Source organism: Pseudopipra pipra, chromosome 22 (assembly GCF_036250125.1).
Source record: "Pseudopipra pipra isolate bDixPip1 chromosome 22, bDixPip1.hap1, whole genome shotgun sequence".
Classification (NCBI taxonomy): domain Eukaryota; kingdom Metazoa; phylum Chordata; class Aves; order Passeriformes; family Pipridae; genus Pseudopipra; species Pseudopipra pipra.
The window spans coordinates 3,132,819-3,156,624 of NC_087570.1; the positions used below are offsets into that span (position 1 = coordinate 3,132,819).

At 51.1% G+C, this 23,806-nt stretch overlaps 2 protein-coding genes across 7 annotated transcripts in view; one reads left to right on the forward strand and one right to left on the reverse strand.

The window, feature by feature from the left end:
* Positions 1–23,772, forward strand: part of NOC2L (NOC2 like nucleolar associated transcriptional repressor) — a 45,487-nt gene extending 21,715 nt beyond the window's left edge. The window contains exons 15-20 of one of the 2 annotated variants that reach the window (XR_010435772.1): positions 2,834–2,977; positions 7,809–7,922; positions 11,237–11,372; positions 15,571–15,711; positions 17,660–17,881; positions 20,745–23,772. Coding sequence is in view for 1 of the 2 variants with exons in the window: in XM_064678490.1 (XP_064534560.1) it covers positions 2,834–2,977; positions 7,809–7,922; positions 11,237–11,372; positions 15,571–15,711; positions 17,660–17,805 (681 nt within the window). In the remaining variant the exon portion in view is untranslated. Of the gene's footprint in view, positions 1–2,833; positions 2,978–7,808; positions 7,923–11,236; positions 11,373–15,570; positions 15,712–17,659; positions 18,088–20,744 lie in introns of those variants that run through there. The other variant, XM_064678490.1, reaches the window with a different exon arrangement.
* Positions 19,724–23,806, reverse strand: part of SAMD11 (sterile alpha motif domain containing 11) — a 116,518-nt gene continuing 112,435 nt past the window's right edge. For all 5 annotated transcript variants that reach the window (XM_064678481.1, XM_064678480.1, XM_064678484.1 and 2 more), the window contains one exon: positions 19,724–21,472. In XM_064678481.1, the coding sequence (XP_064534551.1) occupies positions 21,221–21,472 (252 nt within the window). In that variant the 3' untranslated portion in view covers positions 19,724–21,220. The remainder of the gene's footprint in view (positions 21,473–23,806) is intronic.

The window sequence follows — 23,806 nt, forward strand, 5'->3', positions numbered from 1 at the left end:
CCTCCTCCTTCTCCTCCTCCTCTGGTCAGTGGGTCTGGGAGAAGCTGGGCTGAACTGCCTTCAGACTCAACTTTCCAACCTCCTCCTTGCCTGGAAGGCAGGAAGCACCCCCGGCAGATCAAAGGAAAGGAGAGCCCGGGGGGGACGGGAGATGGTTCAAAGCTGCCGTTCTTGCCCCTTGGGCGACCCCGTGGTGGTCACTGCCTCCATGGGCTGGTGAGGAGCTCAGTGCAGAGCCTCTGGATGCTTGGAAGAGCCTCCTCCCTCCTCTAGAGCCCTGACAGGCATCACAGAGCAGAGGTGGGAAGTTAGAGGGGGGAGAAACTGGCACTGCTGAGGGGTAGGCAGTGCTGGTGGAGGCAGGAGATGGCACGATCCAGGCTTGGCTTGCAGCGAGACAGAAGGGCAGGAGGTGCTGGGCTGCCTTGCCAGCAGCCACTCCTGCTGCTGCTCACTCTGTCCCCAGTTCAATACTCCTTCTGCTTTTTGTGAGCAGGGGTTTGGGCATGATTTGGGTTCCCTGCAGGACATGCCCAGCCGCTTCAGATCATTTCTAGTTTCCTGCATCACTTACAGTAAGAGGAGCTGGGGTTTTGCTGTGGTCTCTGCTGGTGTAAACCTTTGGTTGGCAGTTAGACAGAATCAATCCCACTAATCACAGAGCTGCTTAGCTGGGGTGGGAGATCTTAATGACATATATCCACACACATTTATGTCCTGATTGCTTTTATTCTGGAAAGATATGACTTATATTTGGCAGAGCGGGAAAAGGCATACACAGACCCTTTTTCTCTCTCTGTCCTTTATCTTCTTTTACCTCCCTGGTTGTGTTCCCTGCCTCTTAACACGGGACTGAGATCTCATTACGTTTCATTAATATCTGTGGCAGATAGTGGTGGGACTGTGAGGGATTGCAAGGCTGGGAGAGAGGAGGGGGGGGAAGCAGAAATGAAGCACAGGGGCTGTGAGAGCAAACACACAGCACCAAACTGCACTGATAGAGCCTGAGATTTCGCAGGATTTCTGGTGACACTTCTGCAAGGGAAGAAAAATGATAATGTATGTGGCAGCGGATGAAATGGATCTGGGGCTGCAGCTGTGGGGATCAAGTGAGATAAATCGAATGACAAATGCATCTCTCAGTGGAGATAAATATGCAGCACCTATAAAAAATAAATATTTTAGAAAGGGGGGGAGTGAGGGTAGGACAGGCTTCGTCAGCAGGAGAATAGTTTTGCTGATGGTTTCTTTGTACTGGTTTGATGGGCTGTGTGCTTTGTGGAAAGCAGGGAAGGTCTCTGTTTTAAATCCCATTTTTCTGAGATGGTTGTGTGATGGCAGGTGGGTGTGTGCTGGGGATAAAGGGACAAGGGAAGCCCCTGCTGCTGGTTAATGGGGGAGATCCTCCACGTGTGTCACAGACAGCAGGTCCTGCAGCAACATACCCATCAGGAGAGCAGTGCCCTGGCAGAGAGGGGCTGGGTGTGACTGTCACCTCTTGATTAACATTTAATACCTCCCCACTTGGCATGTAAGATCAAGCCAAGGCTTCACAGGAGGGAGACATCTTCATCCTTCCCCCAGTTCTGTCTTTTGAGGCAGAACATTTGAAGCCATGAGTAGGGGAGGCAGTAATGTATTTGCTGACTGGAAACCCTTTATCTCTATCATGATAGCATCTGCAGGCCCCAGCTGAGATGAAGGTTCCATTGTGGTTAACCATTTTCTTTTGCCTTATTGGATCTCTTTCTCTAAATCAAGTGTCTGTGTAGTGTGTGTGTGTGTGTGTGTGTGTATTTATATATGGGTCTAGCAAAGAGCTTGACCTGCAGAATTTGGACAGCACTCCAGAGGCTTGTCTTGGAGTTGGTGAAAACTGTTAGCAGACAGAGTAGTAAAGTGGAATTCAAGGCATGAGTCAATGTGGACACCCCCATCTTTCATTCTGTCATCAGGAGCATCCACTGCTGCCTCAGCTTTTATCTGGGAGGTGTCAGAGCAGTGCAGTGGTGTTGGAGAGTTATTTTGTAGATTTTTATGTGGTGGGGGTGTGGGTTTGAACCCTTGAAAAGTCAGTGGTGCCAGTTGGAGCTGGGTTGGTGCACTCAGACATGGAGCCAGAGTCAGCCCTGCTGACTGTCCTGACCCACCTGGAGCAGCACCAAGTTTTCCCACCAAAGGATGCTAAAGGCCCTTACTCCCAGCCCACACACACCCCCACCCCAATTTTAAACCTCTTTTCAAACTCTGCCTTCAATCCCAGCCATCAGCCTCACCCACAGCCCACTGCATTTGATATTCCCATCCCAATATCGACTGATGTTCCCCACAGATAGCTTTCCCCATTCCAATCCTGGCTTCCCTAGGCCTCTGGCCATTTAGTATCCACTGTTATTCCTGGTCTTCATGCATCTGGTCCACAGTCCTCCTCATTATTTGACAGAGCAGGAGACAGAGCTGTTGTAACTGCAACAGCAGCTGGAAGTTGAAGCCCCAAGAGCACAGACTTTTTCCTCCTGGCTGCTTGAACTCCACTGATCCATCTTTTTCAGAACAAAGTAGTGTTAAAGGGTGCAGAAGAGCTGGTTTTGAGCAAGGCCCCTGCTGTGGGTAACATAGAAACATCTGGCCCATCACTGCAGCTCTTTGCACCCTCCCAGCCCAGGGAGGCAGGACCCCCAGGCCTGATCTGGGTGATACCCTGGAATATGGGATGAATTAAAGGGAAAAGATGCCCCGTGCTGTCACTGCGGGTGGGAAATGCTCTTTCTTTTTGCTGTTTATGAAAACTCTCATATTGCTTTCATTCTTCCTCTCCTTTTCCTCCTCCCAGCTGAAATCCTTCCTGAAGGAGTGCAAGGTTGCCAACTACTGCAAGCCCATCCGGCAGCTCCTGGAGAAGCTGCAGGAAAACTCTGCCTACATCTCCAGCAAGCGCCAGAGAGCCGCCTTCGGCGTGGCCAGCAAGGAGGCTGTGGTGAGTCCTGCTGCTTCCATGTGGCCTTCCTGGAAAGGCAGCCAGGCTCTGGATGCTGGGCTGAGCTTGTGGCAGCAGGGGGAGGAGGAGGAGGAGATCCTGGAAACGGTGGGGCAGATGTTCACAAACAACCGAGCCCCGGCAAGGCTGAGCAGCCAAAAGCCTCATGGAAAACACAGCCCATAAATTGTATCCTTCTGTTGTTTGTAAAGCACACACATGCATGGAAATGCCTTGCTTTGCTGGGGCATTGCCTTTGCTGGGACGTTTTCTTTCATCATCCCATTCCTGATGAGGAAGGTGCCCAAAGTGATGGGGGGATTCTGCCACCTCTGCAAGCCTGATAACGGGTGAGCTGTGTGTGTCCTCTCTGTGAGGGGAAGTAGGGAGACTGGCTCTTCCTTGCCTGGCAGGAGGGAGGTGAAAATATCTCTGTCTGCAAGGTGATTGACGGGTCAGAGCAGTCTCTGTGGCCACATGGTTTATTGGAAAGTCTGGAGTTCTGCATCATTGGAAGCTCCACCCGTTGGCATGGAGCTGAGCACGGAGCAGCAGTGCAGTGCAGACTAATGTGTCTGCAGACACTGAGGGGCAGAGACTGCAGGAAAATCAGCCACTGAAATCCTGGCATATCAGTGCCAGGACACAGCAGTGCTATTCTGGGATTAAGGGGTTTGGTGGGACTGGGTTTGACGTGACTAAGCAGTCTTTGGTTCTGTAAATGCCAGTCTGGGTTGGGCTGGTTTGTGTCCCGTCTGGAGCGAGGCAGTCTGGGGTTTGTTGGTTTGTATTTTTGTGGGCAGTGCTGTGACCACCCACCCACTGCAGAGGCAGAGATTTCAACCTCCCAGGCTCTCCACGAAATGGATGAGCTGGGGAAGGTCTTTAGCTAAACAAAAACAGGGTTTCCAACAACTCTGCCACTGTCTGCTTTTCCCAGCAGCTCTGGCTGCAGCGCCTTGTGTAAGAACCAAATGATTATTTTAACATCTTGCTGCCTGGGTGTCTCCTGGTTGGTGCACCTGCTTTCCCAGGGATGTCTGGGTGACATCAGTGTGAATCAGGAGGGGCTGGCTCTGAACTGGCATCAACAGGCACGTGCCTTGAGTAAAGGAGGCTGGTTAAGGGAAGGACACAGGAAGGGAAGGAAGCAGGTTTGGGGACTGCTGTTCTGCCGTTTCAGGGGATAGAGCGAAGTGTGAAGTGCTGCTCATGGAGGACGCCAGGATTGCCTGTGCAAACTGCATTTCTACACCACTGTGGTGTTGTCCTGTGGGAGGAGGGAGCCTTCCCTTCATTTCCTGGGATATCAGTGCTCCTGGGAGCAGAGGAAACAGCCCACTCAGCACTTCTGTGGGGTGGAAAAGCCATAGTGGCTTATCTTCTGTGCCCAGAACCCAGGCTGGGCCTGTGTTTCCCCCTTACACCTTTGCAAGCAGATGGTGTAGATTCCCAAGAAGGGCCAAAGCTCCTATGGAGGCTGGGCTTCCCAAAAGGATTTGGAGTGTCCCTCGAAGTCTGGGTTGTTTCCAAGCTGTGTGGGGCATTGGCACCTCTCCTGAGCAAACACTGCCAGAGAAGGGAAGGGAAGGAGGGCTGAGGGAAGGGGAGGTATGTGCATGTCCCCCTTGCCAGCAGGAGCAATTGAAAGCAAATGCTCTCTGGTTTTCCCATGCATTTGTCCTTGTTCCACTGTGGAAGTCTAAATTCTAAGCTAATTCTTTCGGCAGTGTGCCAAAATGTGGCTGTCATGGGGAATTACAGAGTGGTGGGTGTGCTTTGGAAAGGGGGATTTTACCTGAGGGACTCTTTCAAAGAAGAAATGACCTGGGGATTGAACTTAATGCTGTGGGGTTGCAATGTTTAACTTAACATGGAGGGACTGTGGAAGGATCCCTCCTCACATCCCAGGAACTGTGGTATGGAGGGACATGCACACCAGATGTGTTCAGCCTGACTTCTTCCTTATTATTTTGAGAACTTTACTTTTTTATTGTCATTGTTAAGAATGAAGAGCCAGTGCTTTTTTTTTGAGAGCACAGTGCTAATAGGTTACTATAACAATTAAGGTCTTTATGAGAGGGAGCCAAGAAAAGTGGAGCCTGCAGCTGAAGTTGGATCCAGATGCTTAATGTGCTGCTGTGATTTTTGGTTCCTCTACACTGGTGTGGGCCCTGGATTGGCAGGGGAAGATGCAGGGAAGGAGAAGGACCTGCAGTATGTGCTGGGCTCCCCATCATCCCCCTGTGCTGAGCTGGGGACCCCTCGTTTTGAGAGCAGTGCAGCCCCTCAGGCTTCATGAAAGGGGAGGTGAGGGAGTGAGCTGGTGGAAAGCTTTGCCTCCTTTCCATGGGATTTCCAGATCTTCTTTGTTCATCCCCATCTCACATTTCAGATTGAAAGCTTTTCTGGAGGGTGGAGGATGATATTTTTGTTGCTGTGCAGGGCTTAGTCCATGCAGGGTGTTCCCTGACAGCACAGTGATGCAAAAGCTGCAACAGAAGGAGAATTCCAAAAGGTTAAAGTGGGTGGGATGGCATCCCCTCTCTCAAAATTCCCACTGAGGTGTTCTGACTAGACAAATGCGATTGTTTTAATGGTCTTCTTTATCTCTGGGTTCCAGCACACTTGCAAACCAAAAGAGCTGTATCAGGCAGAACAAATACTCCCCTCTCTGTAAGAAGAGCCTTTCTCAGAAGCTGTCCATACCAAGCAGCCTCAACAAATCACCTGATTACAGCTGGCAGCACGAGCAGAGCCCGATCTATAAGCTGGGTGCCTTTGTGCTGCTCAGGAATTGCTGCTCTGGCCAGAGGGGTGGGTTGGATGGGCAGGGAAGCTGTGCTGGGTCTGCAGGCTGGTGTTGGCACATTGGCCGTGCTGCTGGGGAGGAGACACGGGCTCCAGCCCTGCAGACCTGGAGACATGCTACAAACAGTCTGGGGGGGGGAATTGGGAGCCTGGGACTGAGATTCCCAGAAAGGGTGTGTTTGGCTCGGTGCAGTGTGGATGGTGCCTGTTGTAGGTGCATAAATGTGCTGTTGGAGCTGGGTGATGTTTGATTGCCAAGCTCAGCGCCTGGTACCAGCAGCAGAGACCACAGGTCACCTCCACTTCCCTCCCAGGGATGGGCCAAATCAGGACCTGGTGTAGGCTGGTGCATTTCCCTTCACAGCACAGACTGAGTGCTTGGTTCCTTGCATAAGCTGGGGGCTCTGTGCTGCTGTCCATGCACAGTCCTGCTCTTCAGCCAACCCTCTCCCCATGCCTTGGCTCACAGCCTGCAGCCTCCACCCCACAGCTCCCTCCCTCCTTTTGGGGCTCAGCTCCCCAGGAGCAGTTGATTTGAGATCTGCTGAAGAATATTTAAGCTGCTGCCGTGTTTTCTGCTGTGAGGATGGTCTGGCTTTTTATTCTCACCCCCAGTCAGGAGCACTGTGTACACACAGCTGTCCATACAGAGCTCTGGAGTTTTCCCAGCCCTAGATTCAGGATACTCCTTTTGGATCTGTGCTGACCTTTGGGTGTATCTATGCTAAGCTTTATTCCTGTTGCTCATTCCCTTCCTCCTCTGCCTGTTTCAATTCCTGCTTACTATATGTCATGTCTTTCTGCTTAGATTAGGTTGACTTTTTTTACTGTGGAGTAATGCAAAGCCTCTGGGCTCTGTGGTGATCCAGGTAACAGTTCTGTGGAGGTTTTTAGTAAAGAGATGTTGGCAGGTTAAGAAGAATGTTTCTAATATGACATAGCAGCACCCCCTTTCAGCACTGACATGCCAGATGATTGAAGCATAAAGGAATTTTTAACCATTTAATTGGCTTCCCACCAGTTAGGGTGTCTGCACCTCCTTATTCTCCCCGCTTGGGCAGCGGAAAACAGGCTCTGCACTTCTTCATGCTCTGCTCTCTCCAGGCTGGGATGAGTCCAAGACCCTGCAGGGGAATGTTTCAAAAATAAACACTTGGCTGTGGAACAGGGGGAACAGGCAATCAGACATTTTTGGTACTTAGGGCTTGTAAGTGCTCGTGTGATGTTTTCCTGAATTAAAAGCAAGGACTGAGCAGGTGATCAGATGCCTTCATTGAAGGAGCAGGGAATAGAGATTTTGTCCTGATAGATCCTCTGGTCTGTCCCTTTTTTATTCCTCCCTTCAAGTTTCAGCTGAAGTAATTCCTTTCCCAGTACAGCAGCTGCATCATCTGCCTTGACTTCTTTGTTGGCATCTTCTCACTGCAGCCAGAGCAGAAGTGAATGTTCAAGGCCAGGAGAGTAACAGTGGATCCCAGGGGGCATTGCCTCATTTTAGGAGAACCTCTTGTGAGTTCTCAGCAACTCTGAGAATCAGGCCTCGCCTAGAAGGCAGAGATAGGAATCTGGGAACCCACATTTCATGTGAACAGTCTGATCTTCCATAAGCTAATGCATCATATAAACCACCATGGGTGCTCCTTTGTGAGGACTCCATGCTGTCCTTCAGTGCCACTGGTGTCCTGTGCTTTGGCATCACATTATTAAGCTGTTTCATTGTCCAGCCTGTCCCTTTCAGCTTTTGGCTTCCTCTGGTTTCCCTGCAGTGCTCAAGCATTGCTTTGCCTAAGGAGAGCTGTCAGTCACAACCACTTCTGGCTCAGTGGTTGCTTAAATAACTGTGGCTGAAGTCACACTTAGCCCTCCTTGCATTCTTAGTTGTGGTTGCCAACTTCTACCCATAAGCTGGGAAAGTGTGGTTTGGGAAAGGGTCTTAACCTTGTGCTCTTGACTCCCCGTGTCTGCCAAAATGGAAAAGTGCTTTGAAAACCTTTAAATTTGTACCCCCTTCTCTCCCCAGGAACAATGGGAGAAGCAGGTCAAAGAGGAGGGGACACCTCTGACCAAGTATTACACTCAGTGGAAGAAGCTGAGGGAGAAGGAGATACAACTGGAAATCAGTGGCAAAGAAAGGGTAAGTGCTAAATCCCTGGTTTACTGGGCATCATCTGTGCCATGGGAAGACAGGAGCCACGTCCTGGCAGCAGCAGGGTGGTAAGCACCCATGGTGGGGGTGGCTGGTTGTGAGGTGGGCCTTGCTGTCTGGACAGAAGTGCCCAGACAACCATTTCCCACATCTCCTGCCCAAGGGAAGGCTCCTTGGCCACTCCAGGATGCAGGAGGAGGGGGTGGGAGCTCCATTAGGAGTCCAAAGGAAAGCTGTCTCGATGCTAATGCAATGAAAGTGGCTGAGCCAGGCTCCTGGCCAGGCAGCAGGAAACAGATATAATTGGTGTCTCCAGTGTATGCTGGGGAACAATTAAAATAATCAATGGGACATGAGGATGATTGGCTCCCAGACGAGTCCCAGGGCATGGTAGGAGACCTGGGAGATCCTACAAATGCTCAGTACTGTAGAGCAGGCTGAGAGAAGGGCAGGAGGCTGAAAATCCCCGGGGCAGCCATGCAGAGGGAACAAAAAGCACGCTGTGTGCTGGGCAAAGAATGTGGCCTTTGCAGAGAGGAAATTGGGAGGGAGGGCTAAGAAACAGTGAGAAGTGATGGCTGTGAGTGGGGTTAATCTCCTGCCCAAAACTGGCCCTGCTGGTGTGATTAGACACCTTCCTGGTACTGAAGCAGCTTTCACAAGGGGAGAGATCAGCCCTCAGTGCAGACAAGCTCCTATATTCTATTAAGTGGAGGAGGGGAGCTGGAGCTCCTTGGGGTGCCCCAGGAGCAGCTGAGGTGGAGAAGGACATTGCTTTCATATAGCAAGGCTCAAGAAACCAGGGGAAGTGTGAAAGGCAGTGACAGGGGCTTGTTTTCTGTTGCAGAAAGTGGGCTGAGCAGATAGACTGCAGAGAGAGGCAGAATTTGGAGTCAGAGTCTTGGAAAGGCCCGTGGCTGCCTGGCATCTCTGCTTGGTGAATGGGGCTGTTGTGTGCCTCGGTGGGGACTGGTAGTTTAATGATGCAGCATTGTGAGCCCCAGCAGGAGAGTGAACACCATGAGGCCCATTAGGGCTGGGAAAATCCATGTCCCATTAGCAGCCATTGGGGGGAAAAAAATAATAACAGGGAAAAAAAAAAAAGATCAGGCTGTCTCTCAGCTGCTCTGAGCTGCAGCCCTGCCTTATATAACAACACTGACCCTGTCTGCCCATTCCATTTGCTTTTCCCAATGGTTTTTAATGGGATGTGGACTAATCGGCTTCGTGAGACTCAGTAGATAGTAACCCTCTAGCTGGGGATTAAAAGACTGGCCCCCAAATTACCTAATTACTGCTTGTGTGTGATGAACACAGCCCCTATCTGTGAGCTGTGGCTCAGTACAAGTCTCATTCCTTTGCTTTGTGATCACTCCATGGCAAGCAGGGGTTTGGGTGCCTTTATTTTGAGGTGCAGTCCTGTGGTGTCTCAAAGTTGGAGGTAGCACAACTCAGCGGGATTCAACACCAGGTCCTTTGTAATATGCTCAGGTTGAGTTCAGCCAGTACTGATGGTCACCCAAAACTGTAGGGTGCCTCTGGAAATGGAGACTTTTCCTAGGCAGTGTGAAAATACAAAGACTAACACAGGACTAACAGCCTCTGCTCCCTGCTGAACACACTGCCAGCACATGAGGCTGTTGTGTCCACCAGAAATAACGGGGTCTATGGAAAATGTTTTCACCCTTCTGCCTCAAGCTTGCTGGGCTTGAGGACTCCCCATCCTTGGAAGTGTTCAAGGCCAGCTTGGAGCAACCTGGGATAGTGGAAGGTGTCCCTGCCCATGGCAGGGGGTGGAATGAGATCTTTTAGGTCCCTTCCAGCCCAGACCATTCTGAGATTCTATAGAGGATGGTGGCAGTCTGTCACTGGGTCAGCTGAGGGCAGCTGGTTGGCAGTGCCTTTGGATCACTGCCCTTGCTGCATTTTGCTTCCCAAGTCTCCTCTCTGGCATGGAATGACTGCAGTTTTGGAAAGCCAGCCCTGTGCTGCTCCCTTCACACACCCTCCCAGCACAGACAGCCCAGCAGGGCCAGTGGGAGCAGAGGCCTCTCACAGTGGGGGAAAAAAAGAGCAGGTGGGAAGATGATTTAAAATTAGGCCCCTGCAAATGGTGGTCGGTGATTCGTTCCCCTCTCCCCTTCCCTGACCAGCTCCTGACTTTCCATCCCGGTGCTGCAGGTTATTGCTTGTAAGTGCTCAGCTCCCAGGATCAATATTGCCCAGCTGGGGACCATAACCGTGAAACAGGCTGGGAGAAATTGCTGGAATTGGCTGCGGGAGCAAATGCACATCTCCATCTCCCTTGTCTCCCCTCCCCATCCCAGTCCTCTCTCTCTCTCTCTCTCTCTCTCTCTCTGCTGAGAGCTGCCCTTCCACACAGGCTGTGCTTCCCTGCTGTTCCCGTCGGGAGAAGCTCTCAGGAGGGCTGAAGTGGTCGAGGAGGAGCGTGTTGAGGGGTGGTCTGAGAGGTTGGGGGTAGAGGGGAGCAAATGAGTTATTACTCGGGGGGTGAATGTTTCCAAGCAAGCTAATGTGTGCTAATGCCTGAGTGCTTCCCAGGGGGTGTGCAGCCAGGCAGGGCAGCGGGCAGCTGATGTTCCCAGAGCACTTGGGATTTAATTTGCATTCTGATTATCTTTGCCCTGCTGGCCTGAGCCCTGGCGAGTAAATCCTCCCCCTAATCCCCCTCCGGAGAGGTGTAAAGAGCAGTGAGGTGGTGTCAATGGCAAGTGCTTAATGGCATTGATATTGGCTGGCTGCAGCAGGGGGCTCTTGGCCCATTGATCCTCCACGAGGGCGAGTGATGGGGTTGCAGGCAGACCTTTAGCATCCCTGCCATCTAACCGTGCTGAAATCTGCACCCAGAAAGGCAGCCTTGGTGGAGCTGTCACAGCTTTTGGTGTTGGTGGAACTCCTGCTGCAGAGAGGACCAGCACAGTCTGTCTTGATTGTGCTGCCTCCTGAGCTTCACTGGGCTTGTGTGGCTTTCAGTCCAGAGATCCTACAGCCAGCTCCTCGTGGATATCTTGCATTTTTATCCCTGCTAAGGTACCAGCAGTAGAGGGTCCATTAGCAAAAGTAGTTTATTAGGTAAAGATCAATAGAGCAGCAGTGCTTTGTGTGTATCAGTCACCTTTGTGACCAGCTCACAGATCTGTGGCTCTCCCAGTTGGCAGCAGACAGACCCAGCTGGTCTTGGCAGGCTGGGCAAAGCCAAGTCCTGTGTTTAAACACTGCATTTTATGTTTAAAAGTACAAATTAAGGTTGTTCTTACTGTTGATTTGGGGTTTTTTTCCAGCTTGAAGACTTGAACTTCCCAGAAATCAAGCGCAAGAAGCCTGATGAAAGAAAGGAGGAAGATAAGAAGGAATTCAAGGACCTCTTCGAGATGGACAGTGACTCTGATGAGGAGAACAGTGGATTCTCTGTAAAAGGTACAGGGCTGGGGCTGGGCTTGACTTCTCCTTGTCCAGAATTCCATATGATGTGGGTCAGTATGGCCATGGTGGGTTCAAAAGATACACTGGTAGGGAGGGAGAGCACAGGATGATGGTGTTTGAGAGGCTTTTATCTTTCTCTCCTTTGTCAGTCCAGCTCATTTTAAAGCCTTAGTCCTGCATTAATCTTTCTGTGCATGACCTCTCTCATCCCCTTGGTACCTTGCTTTTGTCACACACACCGACCTCAACCTAAGAGCCCAAAAACCAAGAGATGTTTGGCTGAACAGGTTCTGTACATCATAGGGGCTGGCTACCAGCAGGAGGATCTTTGATCCTCTCCTTGCATGAACTTCTGATTTATTTATTTTATGGTGACTGACATTCCAAGTATTCTTGACAAGCCAAGAAAACCTGGAGAACGTGGGTGATGTCACCCTCTGGCTGTGGCCACGAGAGGGCCACAGTAAATTGTGGAACCTGCCTGAGAAGTTCACCACAGAGTTGGAGGATAAACTTGGATGTTCTTTTTGTCATTTGGAACGTTTGGGATGTCCCAGGTTTTCTAAATGCGTTGTCATTCATACAACTTGTGCCCAGGGTAAGGTGTGAGGATAAACCTTGAGACTTGCCACAGAACCAGCGAGCATCCTCTCCCTCACAGGCATCTGTGGCACAGGAGGAAGAACAGGTTGGAGAAGTTTGATGGCTTGAGGCTGAAGTCAGAGGAATTTTTGTAGGTGATCTGGCAAAGAATGGGAGGGGAGCATAAAAGGGGGAAAGGTTTGCAATCCACGTGTTAGGCGTGGCTTTACCCTGGGCCTGTGCTGTGACATCTGTGCCTGAGGCTCTGGCAGCTCTGAGGGTCTGCCATCCACTGTGACAGAGTGAGGTCTGAGATCCATGTGATATCCAAGGGCTCTCCCTGCTCTGTTTAGTTCCCACAGCTGTGCTGTGTAGTCTGAGTTTGCACCAGCACTGCAGTGCCAGTGATGGGCCTGGCCTTCCAACATTCCTGGACCAGCCATCTCTCCTTAGCCTTTGTTCTTAGGAGGGTGTTTTCTGGAGGCAGGGAGCAGCCCTGAAGGCATATTCCATCTCAAGGAGCAACTGTGCTCAGCCCCACATGAATCCCCAGGCGCTGGGTGGGGGCAGTGGAGCTGTGGTGGCACAGGGTGAAGTCCCCTCTGGCAGTGGTGTGACTCCACAGTGGGCAAGGGACAGGGAACAGGGAGGCTGGAAAAGCATCTGTGTCTTGGGAGACACACACAATGAGCTCTTGTTCTTGCTCTGTGTGGGGTGTGAGATGTTCCCAGCCAGGCTCTGCACTCAGTGACTGTCAGAGAAGCCAGTGCTGCACTTCCCTGTGTTTTGTGGGCATTGTTTTCCTGGGTGGCCAGATGCAAGGGGATTTGGGAGGCCCTGCAGCTGCTGTGGCCTGTGTCTTCACTTCTTTACCTGTGAGATTGAAGGCATAACAATCTCCTCTCTTCCAAAGAGTCAAAAGGAGAGTCTGGGACAACGGTAGGACTTTGGTTCCTCTTAAATCAGCCTCAAACTGCTTCCAAGAGAGGCATGTTGAGCAGCTCATGGCAGAAATCTAGGCAGGGAGATAAGACTACCCTGGATGGACCTTCTGGGACAGGGAAAAAAGTTTAGCTGGAAAACAGGGAGTGCAGTTGAGAATGCCCAGTGATGCTGACCCTGAAAAGAGACAGGGAGAGACCTGACCCAGGACACGTTGGTGCTGTGGCACTGTGACACTGGTGTGTCGTGGGGATCTTTAAGCCTCTTGCCCACTGGATCAGGATCCACTGTGGTCCTCCTAAGGAGATGATGCTGCCTGTTGGCTGTTTCTGGTGGTCCCTTTTTTGGCCTCCACCTGGCTGTGGTGCTGCCACTCCCAGAAGAAATGGCAGCAGTGTATTGGTGTGTGCAGCAGGGAAAGGGATGAATTTGCAATTGTTTTTTAATGTCGTGGATCTAGGGGAGGTTCCCCTTACCTTGTGCTGGTGGAGCTGCAAGCTCCCTGCTCATTTCAGCAGGATCACACACCCTTGGCATCCTCCCCAAGGGAGCAGGGAAGGTGGTGGATGCAGACACTTCCATCACATCAGGACAAGCTGCCCTCTGGAATGGGTTTGGCAGGCTGGAGAGACTCCCTGGCTGGGGTCTCTGCAAGGGCTGAAGAGGGGAAGGAAACCAGTTTGCACATTTTGGGAACCCCCTGAGCAGGAAAGAACCGAGAGCTGGGGAGGAAAGAGCGTGAATTGATCAGCCTGTGTGGGGGTGGGGAGGTACCTGCATTCCTCTCATTTACCAGCTGGATCTCTGGGAGGAAAGGCAAGGCTGGAAATCATTAATGGCTTCGGGAGAGGTGCTGGGCTGCCTCGTCATGAGGCAATTAAAGGCGAGGAGGGAGCGTCTCCCCGGGCCTGGCAGTAATGAGTGATCTGTCCACATTAGGTGTTGCTGAGCCTTAATGAACTTGAACAGGTTTCTTCATTTATCCCTCGCCTAATCATATTACATCAATTTAATGCCAGACTGGTGGGGGCCAGGGGTGTGGAGGGAGAGGGCAGGCCTTTTCATTTCCTACCAGAGGAATCGTGGCCCTTTCTCAGGGGGAAAATTCCTGCTGTGGCCTGTTGGCAGCTGAGGAATAGGGGGGCAGAAGTGGTTCCCTACTGTCTTCTGGGGTCTCACTGATGCACTTGTGCCTCAGGAGGTGGAATTTGGGGCTTGTGTGTGAGGGGAGGCTGGGGAAGTTCAGTAAATTCCTGTGTCACAGCAGGTAGGAATGACCCAATCCCTGCCCACACTTGGTTTCCTGTATCCTCTGGGCTGAGCTGGTTGCCGGATCTCTTAGTGCTTTGGCTGGTGTTTGATGGATGAGAGCGTGCCCTGGGTTGTTTCCTGAGCTGCTCAGGTGCCCATCACCGTGCTGGGGTGCAGTGGGCAGCACTGCAGTCCACCTCCTGTGGAGCAAGGGTTCGCAGTGCCTGGGAGCTCCAGCCGTGGGATGTGGCTTCCCATCCCTCAGGGGGAACTGTGCTGGCAGAGCTGACAGATGGGTGAGAGCAGAGCAGACAGGGTGGTGACAGGGAGCTGGGAATGCTGGCAGCCAGCTTATTGATGGCTCTGTCTCCAGTTCAGTGAGTTGCATAGGTCAGCTGCTGGGCAGGGAGGGTGGGACAAAGATCAGGCGCCGTGGTGTGGCCCAGGGACCACAGAGTGAGAAAGATGTACAGGCGGGTTCCAAGCAGAGTCTGAATTGTGAATAAATAGCTTCTTGAGCAGTTTGTAAGCTCAGGGCTGGAAGGAGGCAAGAAGCAGCTGGTTCTGCTGCTCCCTCTGTACAGAACTTGTGTTCTGTCATTTAAAAGCCTGGTGGCATTCAGGGCCCCAAGGAGGGAGAGGGGAGAGGCACTCCCCCACTGCAGCAAACCCAGCATGAGTAGAAATCTGGGTCCAGAGGCTCAGAAGTGGATGGTTTTCCCACAGGCCAAGCACCCAGGGGCTCTTAACCCTTCCTGCCAGGCTCCCTTGGACCTGGCTTGCCATCTGCAGAGGGAATTTTCAGCAGCAGTGCCTAGACACTTTTGTTGTGACTAACAGAGGGAACAAAGTTAAGAGAGGTTTACAAGGATGCCCTGAACCAGAGTCTACCCCTGTGCTTGGTTGCACTAACCATGGAAGGTGGAGGTGGGTGTGACACAGGCACCATCTCTCAGTAGAACCAGCCCTTCTCTGGTCTCAGCTGTGGGATTTATTCCCTCTCCTTTCAGCAGGCTCATTTCTTCTCCCTGTACTCCTCTGTCTGTCCACCTTTCCTGTCTCTCTGAGCAGGGCAGGCAGATCCAAGATGAACACTTGGCCTCTGTGCCAGTGGTGCTCCATAAGTACCAGGTAGCAGCAAATCCTGGGCTTTAGCAGTAAAACCCTGCTGTGGGTTCTGAGCTGATTTCTTTGACTCTGTCCTGGCCTCTAGCAGGTGCCTCTGAAATTAAATCCATCCTTCTCCGGGCCTCTGGTGCAAGAGAGATGTGGGTTTTGGGGAGACAGGTGTGAGAAATGTGGAGAAACATCCCCTCTGGTGTGTGTCTGGCACTCCTGAGCTCTTTGCCCTTTCAGTGTCCTCCCTGCACGTGTGCTGCTCCTCACTTTTCCATTTACATGGTGAAAATACTTGCAGGTAAAGGCAAAGCCAAGCAGGCATCAGATGACAGCTCAGAAGAGAGCAGCAAGGAGTATGGTGAGGATGATGATGACGAAGAAGGAAGTTATGAAATCGAGGAGGACGAGGAAGAACTGGGAGAGGACAGTGAGTCAGATGGTAAGTGGAGCAGCTGGGCAAAGGGGAAGGGAATTCCTGACAGCACTGGTGCCTGAAGGCTCCTTTGCTCATGTGAGCTGAGAGTGCCAGGAGGGACTTCACACACAGACACACACCCTGGGCAGGGAGACCTGGCAGTTCTGAGTTACACCAAGGAGAGAAGGGGTTAAGATCTTTTCAGGCCTCGCTCTAACAAGCCTCCAGTCCCTTTCATCTCTTTTCAGGGGCCTCCTGCAGCGAGGCTCAAACAGACTCCAAGTACAGCCCAGCCCAACAGGGGTACAGAAGCCTTGCTTGGAGATCACAGACCCTGCTTGGAGGCTCCCTGCAGGTCACACACACGTGGGGTGTGCAGGGTGCACGTCCCCTTTTATCTGAGCCATGCCTGGGGCATGGGGTGCTGCACAGGGTAACCCTTCACCTGCAGCTCCTCCCTGGGCAGGACTGACAGGAGACCATGTCCAAGGCCCTGCATCCATGGGGGTTTCTGCACTGGACAGTGTGTGGACATAGAACCACTGACCAGCCTCTGGGCTCGGTCCTGGTCACTCCTGCCCATTAGTAGCTGCTGCCCAGTTGGAACTGGTGAGTGAGAGGCTGCTGGGGTCAGTGTGCTCTGAGAAGGCAGAAAGCAGCTCTAAATGGCTTTCTTTAAATGAGAAGGCTGCCAGCTCTGTCACCAGGGCTGTGCTGGACACCAAGCCAGGCTTTGTGCAGCTGAGGAGGGCGTATCTTCCCCTTCCATCCCCTGCTCAGCCCCAACCACGACCACCACAGCCGTGCCTGTGCCTGCCAAGCCCCTCAGCTGACGGAGCAGGGGGGAGCTGACCCTGCCAGGGGCTGCTGTGGGGCTCCTCTGCTGGGTTTTGTGCCACTGCTGAGGCCTCTGTGTCAGAGTGCCAAGGCTCTGCTCCTCGCTGTGCCTCTGAGTGTGATGTGTGGTTGTGGGGAGCAGCCACAGAAGTGCCTGTGTGCAGCTTCTCTGCTGGTTTGGGGAGGGGAAAAGAGTCCAAGAGAGAGCAAAATCTGGTGGATTTAGTGTGGCAGATGGCTGTGGCTTGGCAAGCACACCCAAACCCCAGCACCAGGAATAGATGGGTATTTGGTGTGTGTTCTGACAATGCTGTAAAGGAGAAGGAAGGAGAGTTTTCCCTCTCTGCCTGTTGGGGAACTCAGACAAGCTGGAGGAACAGCCTGGAAAAGGGAAGGCTCTGGGGTGACCTAATTGTGGCCTTCCAGTACCTGAAGGGAGCCTACAGGAAAGATGGACAGAGACTATTTACAGGGGTCTGGAGTGACAGGACAAGGGGGAATGGCTTCACACTGACTCTAGGGTAGGGTTGGATTAGATATTAGGAAAAAAATTCTTTACAGTGAGGGTGGTGAGGCCCTGGCACAGGTTGCCCAGAGAAGCTGTGTCTGCCCCATCCCTGGAACTGTCCAAGGCCAGTCTGGATCAGCCTGGTCTAGTGGAAGGTGTCCCTGCCCATGGCAGGAATGGGCTGAGCTTTAAGGTCCCTTCCAACCCACGAGCAGGTCCTAAAAACCGTTTCTCACCTGGGCCCCCCACTCTTTGGGGAATACTTTTGCATTTGGAAGGTTTTGGTGGTACCTGTGACAGCTCCTTCCTGCCCAGCTCTCAAAGCCCAGCCCGACACCTCCAGTGAGGAAGACTGACCTGAGCCCAGAGGGATGAAGGTTTGGAGGCTCTGCCTGTCTTGTGCCCCCCAGTTCTTCCTGTATGTTTTTGCCTCAGGTGAACCAGTTTGGGCTCAGGTACCTCAGAGCCAGTGCAGTACCTGCACCCTGCAGGGCCCTCCTGCCACGCTCCAGGCGCCAATAAATTAATGAGTGTCTGGGATTAATTAGTCATGAGTTGCCGTGACTCGCCTCACGCTGGCTCCCAGTAAGGCAGGATTTACACCTCTCTCTCTCTCTTCACCCACAGAGGAAGGCAGGGAAGGCGCTCAGAATTCCCAAGGGCCACGGAAGCAGAGGAGCTGCCCCCGAGGGATGTCACGCTCCGACCTGGAACAGCTCGCCCAGGGCGGGGAGGACATCGTGGAGGACCTGGCTTTCTCAGATGATGACTGAGCTCCCTCACAGCCTCCCCTCCACACTGATCCCTTACAGACTGGATTCCCTGAGCCTCCAGCACCTGGAGCAGGGGGTAAGAGCCGGGAACACGGCAGGTGGGAGCCCCAAGTGCCACCGAGGACTCGCTCAGTGACGTGGCGGAGACGCAACTTGGGACTCTCAGGCTTTTTCTACCAGTTATGTTTTTGGTAACAATAAAACTGTGGTCACGTCAAGGCCAGTGAAACTGCTCAGCAGAGATAATAAAAAGCCCTCATTAAAAATCTACTGCTTTAAATAGCACAGGGTTCAGTTTCAGCTCCTGCTAAGCGAGCTGAGCAAGGGAAGTACAAGTTTTCTTGGCTAAGGTTCCTCCTCTCTGCTCCACCACCCACCCCTGTCACCCCTTATCTTGCTCTGGGGCACTCACCAAAACCAACCCTGTTGCCAAGAAGGTCTTAAGGATGGCACAGCATGTTTCAGAGCTTTGTAGCTTCAGTGGAAGCCTTTTATCAGCTCAGTCAAGCTGGCTGTAGTGTGCTACAGAAGGTAACTTCACATTCAAGTTCCTTGGGTTGGGGAGGCTGTGCAGGCAGGCAGGAATAAGGAAAGGCACAACTAATAATGCAGGAAACACTTCCATTTTTTGTTAGCTGTTGGATTTGTGTGGGATACATTTGCTTATCAAAAACAAGGGACCAGTCTGAGCCTGGCAGTACCTGTCACCCACAGGGACATAAAATCAGCCCTTTCTAGGGCCAGTCCCAGCTGCTGTGAACACCCTTTTGTTCTGGGAGACCCCAAAACAGTGACTTTGCCTTTTATTGCCTCAAAGCCAACCCCTGCATCACCTGGGCAGCCTCCAGATGCAGCTCATTATGTCTCTGCCCCTGGGAGTGCTGCCTGTGGGGGGACAGTTTAGCTCAAGGTGGGCACTGGGCAATTTGTGATCTGCTGGGAAAGAAAAAAAGAGCTTCTCTCTTGAGACCATGAGTAGTTTGCAAGGCTGGCAGCTAGGAAACATATTTCTTTGGAAAATAAACTGGAAATAGAGGGCATTTGCTGTTCAGTATCCTTAGGGCACAGCTGACAGAGTCACTCCTAAAAATTAACTGTGCCTTTTGAGAACATTATTATTTCTTAATGCAGATTTTTTTTTTTAAAGAAGATAGAAGGCCAGGAGTAAATAAATGATATTTATTCTTCTCTGCCACCATTCAGTGAGGTCAGTAGGTGTCTGTCAGTGCTTAGGGTGGCCAAGTGACTTGCACAGAGAGGGGCAGCTCTGCCTTCCTGGCACTGCCTCCCTGTGCCCTTCCAGGCATCCTTACACTGCACACCACAAGAGGACAAGATGGTTTTTTAAAAAAAAGAATATTTAAATATAAAATATACTTTTATTTTTTTGTGGCTTGTTGGAGCTTAGCAGCAGGAATAGGGGCAGGGAAGGCTGCTTATTCTTCAGTTACAGGAATTACCAGGCCTGCACCCAGATACTTCCTCCCATAGGAAGGATAACCTCAGAAATTAATAATTTGGGGTTTATTGTTAACATAATCATTGTCATTATTTAAAGCCCGCTCTGAGGGGGCCAAAGTACCTGCTGGTTCATTAGGGGCTAAGGAGCCCTCAAGACTGAGGCTGAGTCCTCAGACAGGTCCATATGGGAGTTCAGGATGTAACTCCACAGGTGAGAACTGTGCTGTCCTAACTGTAAGGAAAAGGTTTTGACTTACCTGTTCTTCCAAAAGAGAAAGGAGTTGCTTTATCTCCTTTCTCTAACTTAGCTGGGCAAAGTGCTGGCTGCCTTCTGGCAGCTGTTAACCAACCCCTGGATTGGTTTTTAGGCCAGAAATGTGGCAGCTCTGAAGCACCAACACCCACATGGTCCCAGTGGAAAAAAAAAAAGGAGAGAGACTTCTTGGTTAAAGCCAGGTACCATTTGTAAATTAAGTGTTTTCCTTTTTTTATTTAAACTGATTGCTGGAAAGCATTTTTTTTTATCGTGATGTGATGCATAATGACTTTTTTTTTTTTTAAACTTTTTTTTTTTACAATATAAAGAAGCTAATGTACCACCAAGCTATTTTGTAAGAAAAAAAACGGTAGCACGTGCAACGTTTAACCAAAAAACAAACAAACAAAAAAAAGGGGGCAGGGGAGAGAGAGAGAGAAAAGTACCACATGTGATTGTTGTTCACAACTGTACAAGTCACAGGAGGTCACCCCCAGGAGTTCCCAGCTCATTCACAGTAGTAAAAACTCTGCCCATTGTTTTTTAGCCCCCAGCATCCCTCCCCCTCCCAGGGATCTGTCTCATGGTCCACAGCAGGCCAGAATGTGCAACTACATCCACCTCTGTAACAAGGCTTTAAAGAAGAACAAAAACCAACCCTAGGAACAAAAAAAAAAAATAAAAAAAAAATCAATCAACCCCACCCCAGATGTAGAACTGAGTCTGTTGGACACGTGAGGAGGGAGGCTGTGAGCCTTCATCCCACCCAAGCACACGTTTCCTTCTTCTTCTTCTTCTTTTCTTTGAAACGAGACATCTAATGGGGGAAAAAAAAAATAAAAGAACACCTCTGTAGGGCTGGAGCACAGGCAGAGTCCATTCTCCTGTGTGCTGACAGGGCCCTGTGCCAGGGAAGGGGCCAGCACGGAGCCGCCGGTGCCGTACCATCCGCACGAAGTAAACATGGACGGGAACTTGCCTTTTTTTTTTTTTCCTTTTTCTTTTTTTTTTTTTAAATTCCTCTTTTTTTTTTATTTTTTTTTTTTTAATTTTTCCTTTTTTGTCTGTCTTTGGTATTGTTTTCAAAGTCGCTAGAGATGCATAGACACCTGAATGAGGAACTGAGCACAGTTTCCAGGGAGGAGGAGAGATCTGGGAAGGTGGTTGGTGTGATGATTTTTTTTTTTTTATGGTTTGTTTTTTTTTTTTTCTTTGCTCTCAGGGGTGCTGAGTACCATTGGGAGGAGCGGAGCCCCTTCCCCTTCCCTGCTTGGAGTCACACCCAGGAGTTCCTGACAGCCAGGATTCTTTGAAGGCAAAGAACAGCGTTCATTCCCTGTCCAGGGCTCTCCATCTCTGGGCGAGAAAGGGAACAGGAATGCTGCAGCCATCCTCCAGAATCCTTCTCTTCACTCGCGTTGGCTCAGGACATCTTTGGATCATTTTCTTTCCTTCCCTTTTTTTTTTTTTGAAATCTTCTGTGGTTTTTTTTTTTTATGATTTTCCCAAACAAAAAAAAAAAAAAAAAAAGCAAATTCGTCCCAAAAAAACCCGAAAAACCAAATGAAAACCTCCCTTTTCCTCCCTCACTCCTGCGTCTCGCGCTGCGGGCGGGGGGGAGGCTCCGGCGTTATCCTTCGGCTCGTCCCGCTGGATCCCCAAAGTCCCAGAAGCAGCTGGATGGAGGGCATCCCACAGTTAGGACGGAGGTTTCGTGGTGTCGTTGAGCCCGGGGAGGAGGGAAGGGTTCCCGTTTTCCTGCTTTGGGGAGCCCCGGCTGGCAGAGGAAGGGACCCCGCTCCCGAAGGGAGAGGCCACGCTGCCCGTGGACGCCGGCCGGAGCTCGGCCGCCGGCACATCCCGCTCGGGGGGCCTCAGCCCAGGGGGCTGCAGGGGGAAAGCCATGGGGAAGCCTGCCATGTACAGCACTCTGCCCACTCGCTTGGCCACCTGTTAATAAAGGAAATGAGGAAAAAAAGGATGTGGGATCAATGCAGGAGGGCGAAAAGGCGCACGAACAGTCTAGAGAATCCCGAGGGTTTTCAGGCATAAGGTCAGGTTTTGTATCCAAGCTGCAAATAAAGAGGTAGGCTGCCCAGAGAAGCTGTGGATGCTCCATCATCATCCCTGGATGTGTTCCAGGCTCTGAGCAACCTGGTCTAGGGGAAGGTGTCCTGCCTATGGAATCAGATGAGCTTTAGGGTCCCTTCCCACCCAAACCGTTCTGTGATTCTGTGGTTGCATCACTGGAATGAAGCACCACCATTCCCAGTCCACCCGGAAGACAAACCAGGGGTTTCCTCCTCTAGTCCTGCAGGGCTCTGTCCTGTGCTTTCCAGCTCTGTTTTACTGGGCACTGTGGTGTGTGGCACCAAGTACTGCTGGAGCCACAAGGTCTGCCCTGAGTCTGCATTTTCCAGGCTAAAGGTGTGCTGGGACACCCCCAGGAGAGAAGGGCTGACTCATTCCAACCTCTTCAGTCCTTGCATTAACAGGGTGGACAGTTTGATAGGACAGTGCTCTGCTGCTGATGGCACAGCACACCATGTCCAGTTTGGAAGAGCGGGAATTGCTCCTAAAAGGGGGAGCTGGGACCAACACAGGGAGAGGCAGAACAAAAATCCTGCTGCGGGGAGGCTGCTGTTCCTTGCCCAGGCAGCTCTCAGCCTGCACCTCTCCCTCCTGCAGCCCCAGCCAGCTCTCCTGCAGCAGTTCTTGCCTCCCAGCAAGGGCCAAAGGCCCCACAGCCTCCCAGCACCTCCACAGCTGGTTCACATTTGAGCTTAAACAAAAACACAGGCTGCTGTTCCACCCAGACAACTGCCACATTATTCAGGGAGCAGCATCAGTGCTCCCCACTTACCTCCCCCCAGCCGTGCCTTATTATAGACCCTTAAACACTATTGATTAAATTGAAGCTGGTTTTTCTGCTTCCAGCCCATATCTCATATTCCCCCCGCCCCAAGCCCCATCTCGGAATGTCTGTGAGCTATTTGACGTCCCCTTGTTTTTTAAGGAGCAGAAAGAGTTTTATTTCCTCCTGAATCGACCCACGGGGAACAATTGCCCACAGAACCTTTTTATTAGCCCCCTCATAAACAGGGAGGGCTGGAGGGAAAGTAGTAAAGTTGCTCTTATTGTTTTAACATAATATAACCAGTGTACAGCCCTGTGGGTTTGGGGACCTGTGCCAGAGCTGTGAGTGTCCATGTACACATGACAGTCACTTCCATGACACGATTCCCTAGGGAATACACAGCACAGCCTGTGCTTTACATGTGTCACAAGTGATTATTTTTTTTTTCCTGAACATTAAATGGAAAAATAAGAGAAATGAAGCCAGTGGAGATGTTCTAGATTTGAGTCCCACTGAGGGGAAGTGGAGGCAACTGGAATGGAATTGCCATGGCTGGCTGTGAGGGAGGCAGGGGAAGAGCAAAGTCATTTTAGGACAGCAAAGCTCTACAGGCAGGGACTTGGGAACCAACTCATGGGGGGGAAAAAGGTATTTTGAAAAGAAACAGCTAAAAGGGCACAACAGCAAACCAGTCTGTGCTGGGGAGGAAATGCACTCCCCTAAAAGAGAACTGGACTAATGCAAGCAATATAATTTCCACTTCCAGTGCAGCCAAATCATCAGGACCAGTAAGTTATGACTGGCAAGAGATAAAGATGTTAGAGAGGGCTGTTCCTGGCACAGCAGAGAAGGGCAAGAGCTGGGTCATTATTCATTGGGGAGGGAAAGGCACAACAGCTGAGACACATTAAATGTGCTTCAGGCCTCACTCAAAAGGAGAACTGCCAGGATTCAGCCAGGTACAGGGAAAAAGAGCAGCAAAAGGACCTAATCCAGCCTAGGAAAAGAAAACTGATTCCTGAGGTGGCTTTACATCCCTCTTTAGGTACTTTGGGGATGACTATTTTCAGGTTCAGCCAGTGTGACACCACCTCCCTTCCCTCACCTGTTCACAGCTGTTCTTCCTTCCTGGCTGGTATTTATGGGAACCACCTGATGTGTTTTTTCCAGCAGGAACCACTCCATTTCAGGAGTTTCCTGCTGCATCCCTGTTATTTCCTCCTGAACTATTTGCTTCTGCCCCTGGGTGCTGAACTCTGCCCGTGGTTTCTTCCTTGAAACAGCTGTGACTGGATTTGGGTGAGGATATGGAAAGTTTTGGAAGGACAAGATCGAGCTTTCTTGAGACAGAATCGCAAAATAAATCACTGCTTAATAAATGATATTCAATAAACCACATCTCTTGACAGCCCCATTCTGGTGAGGGG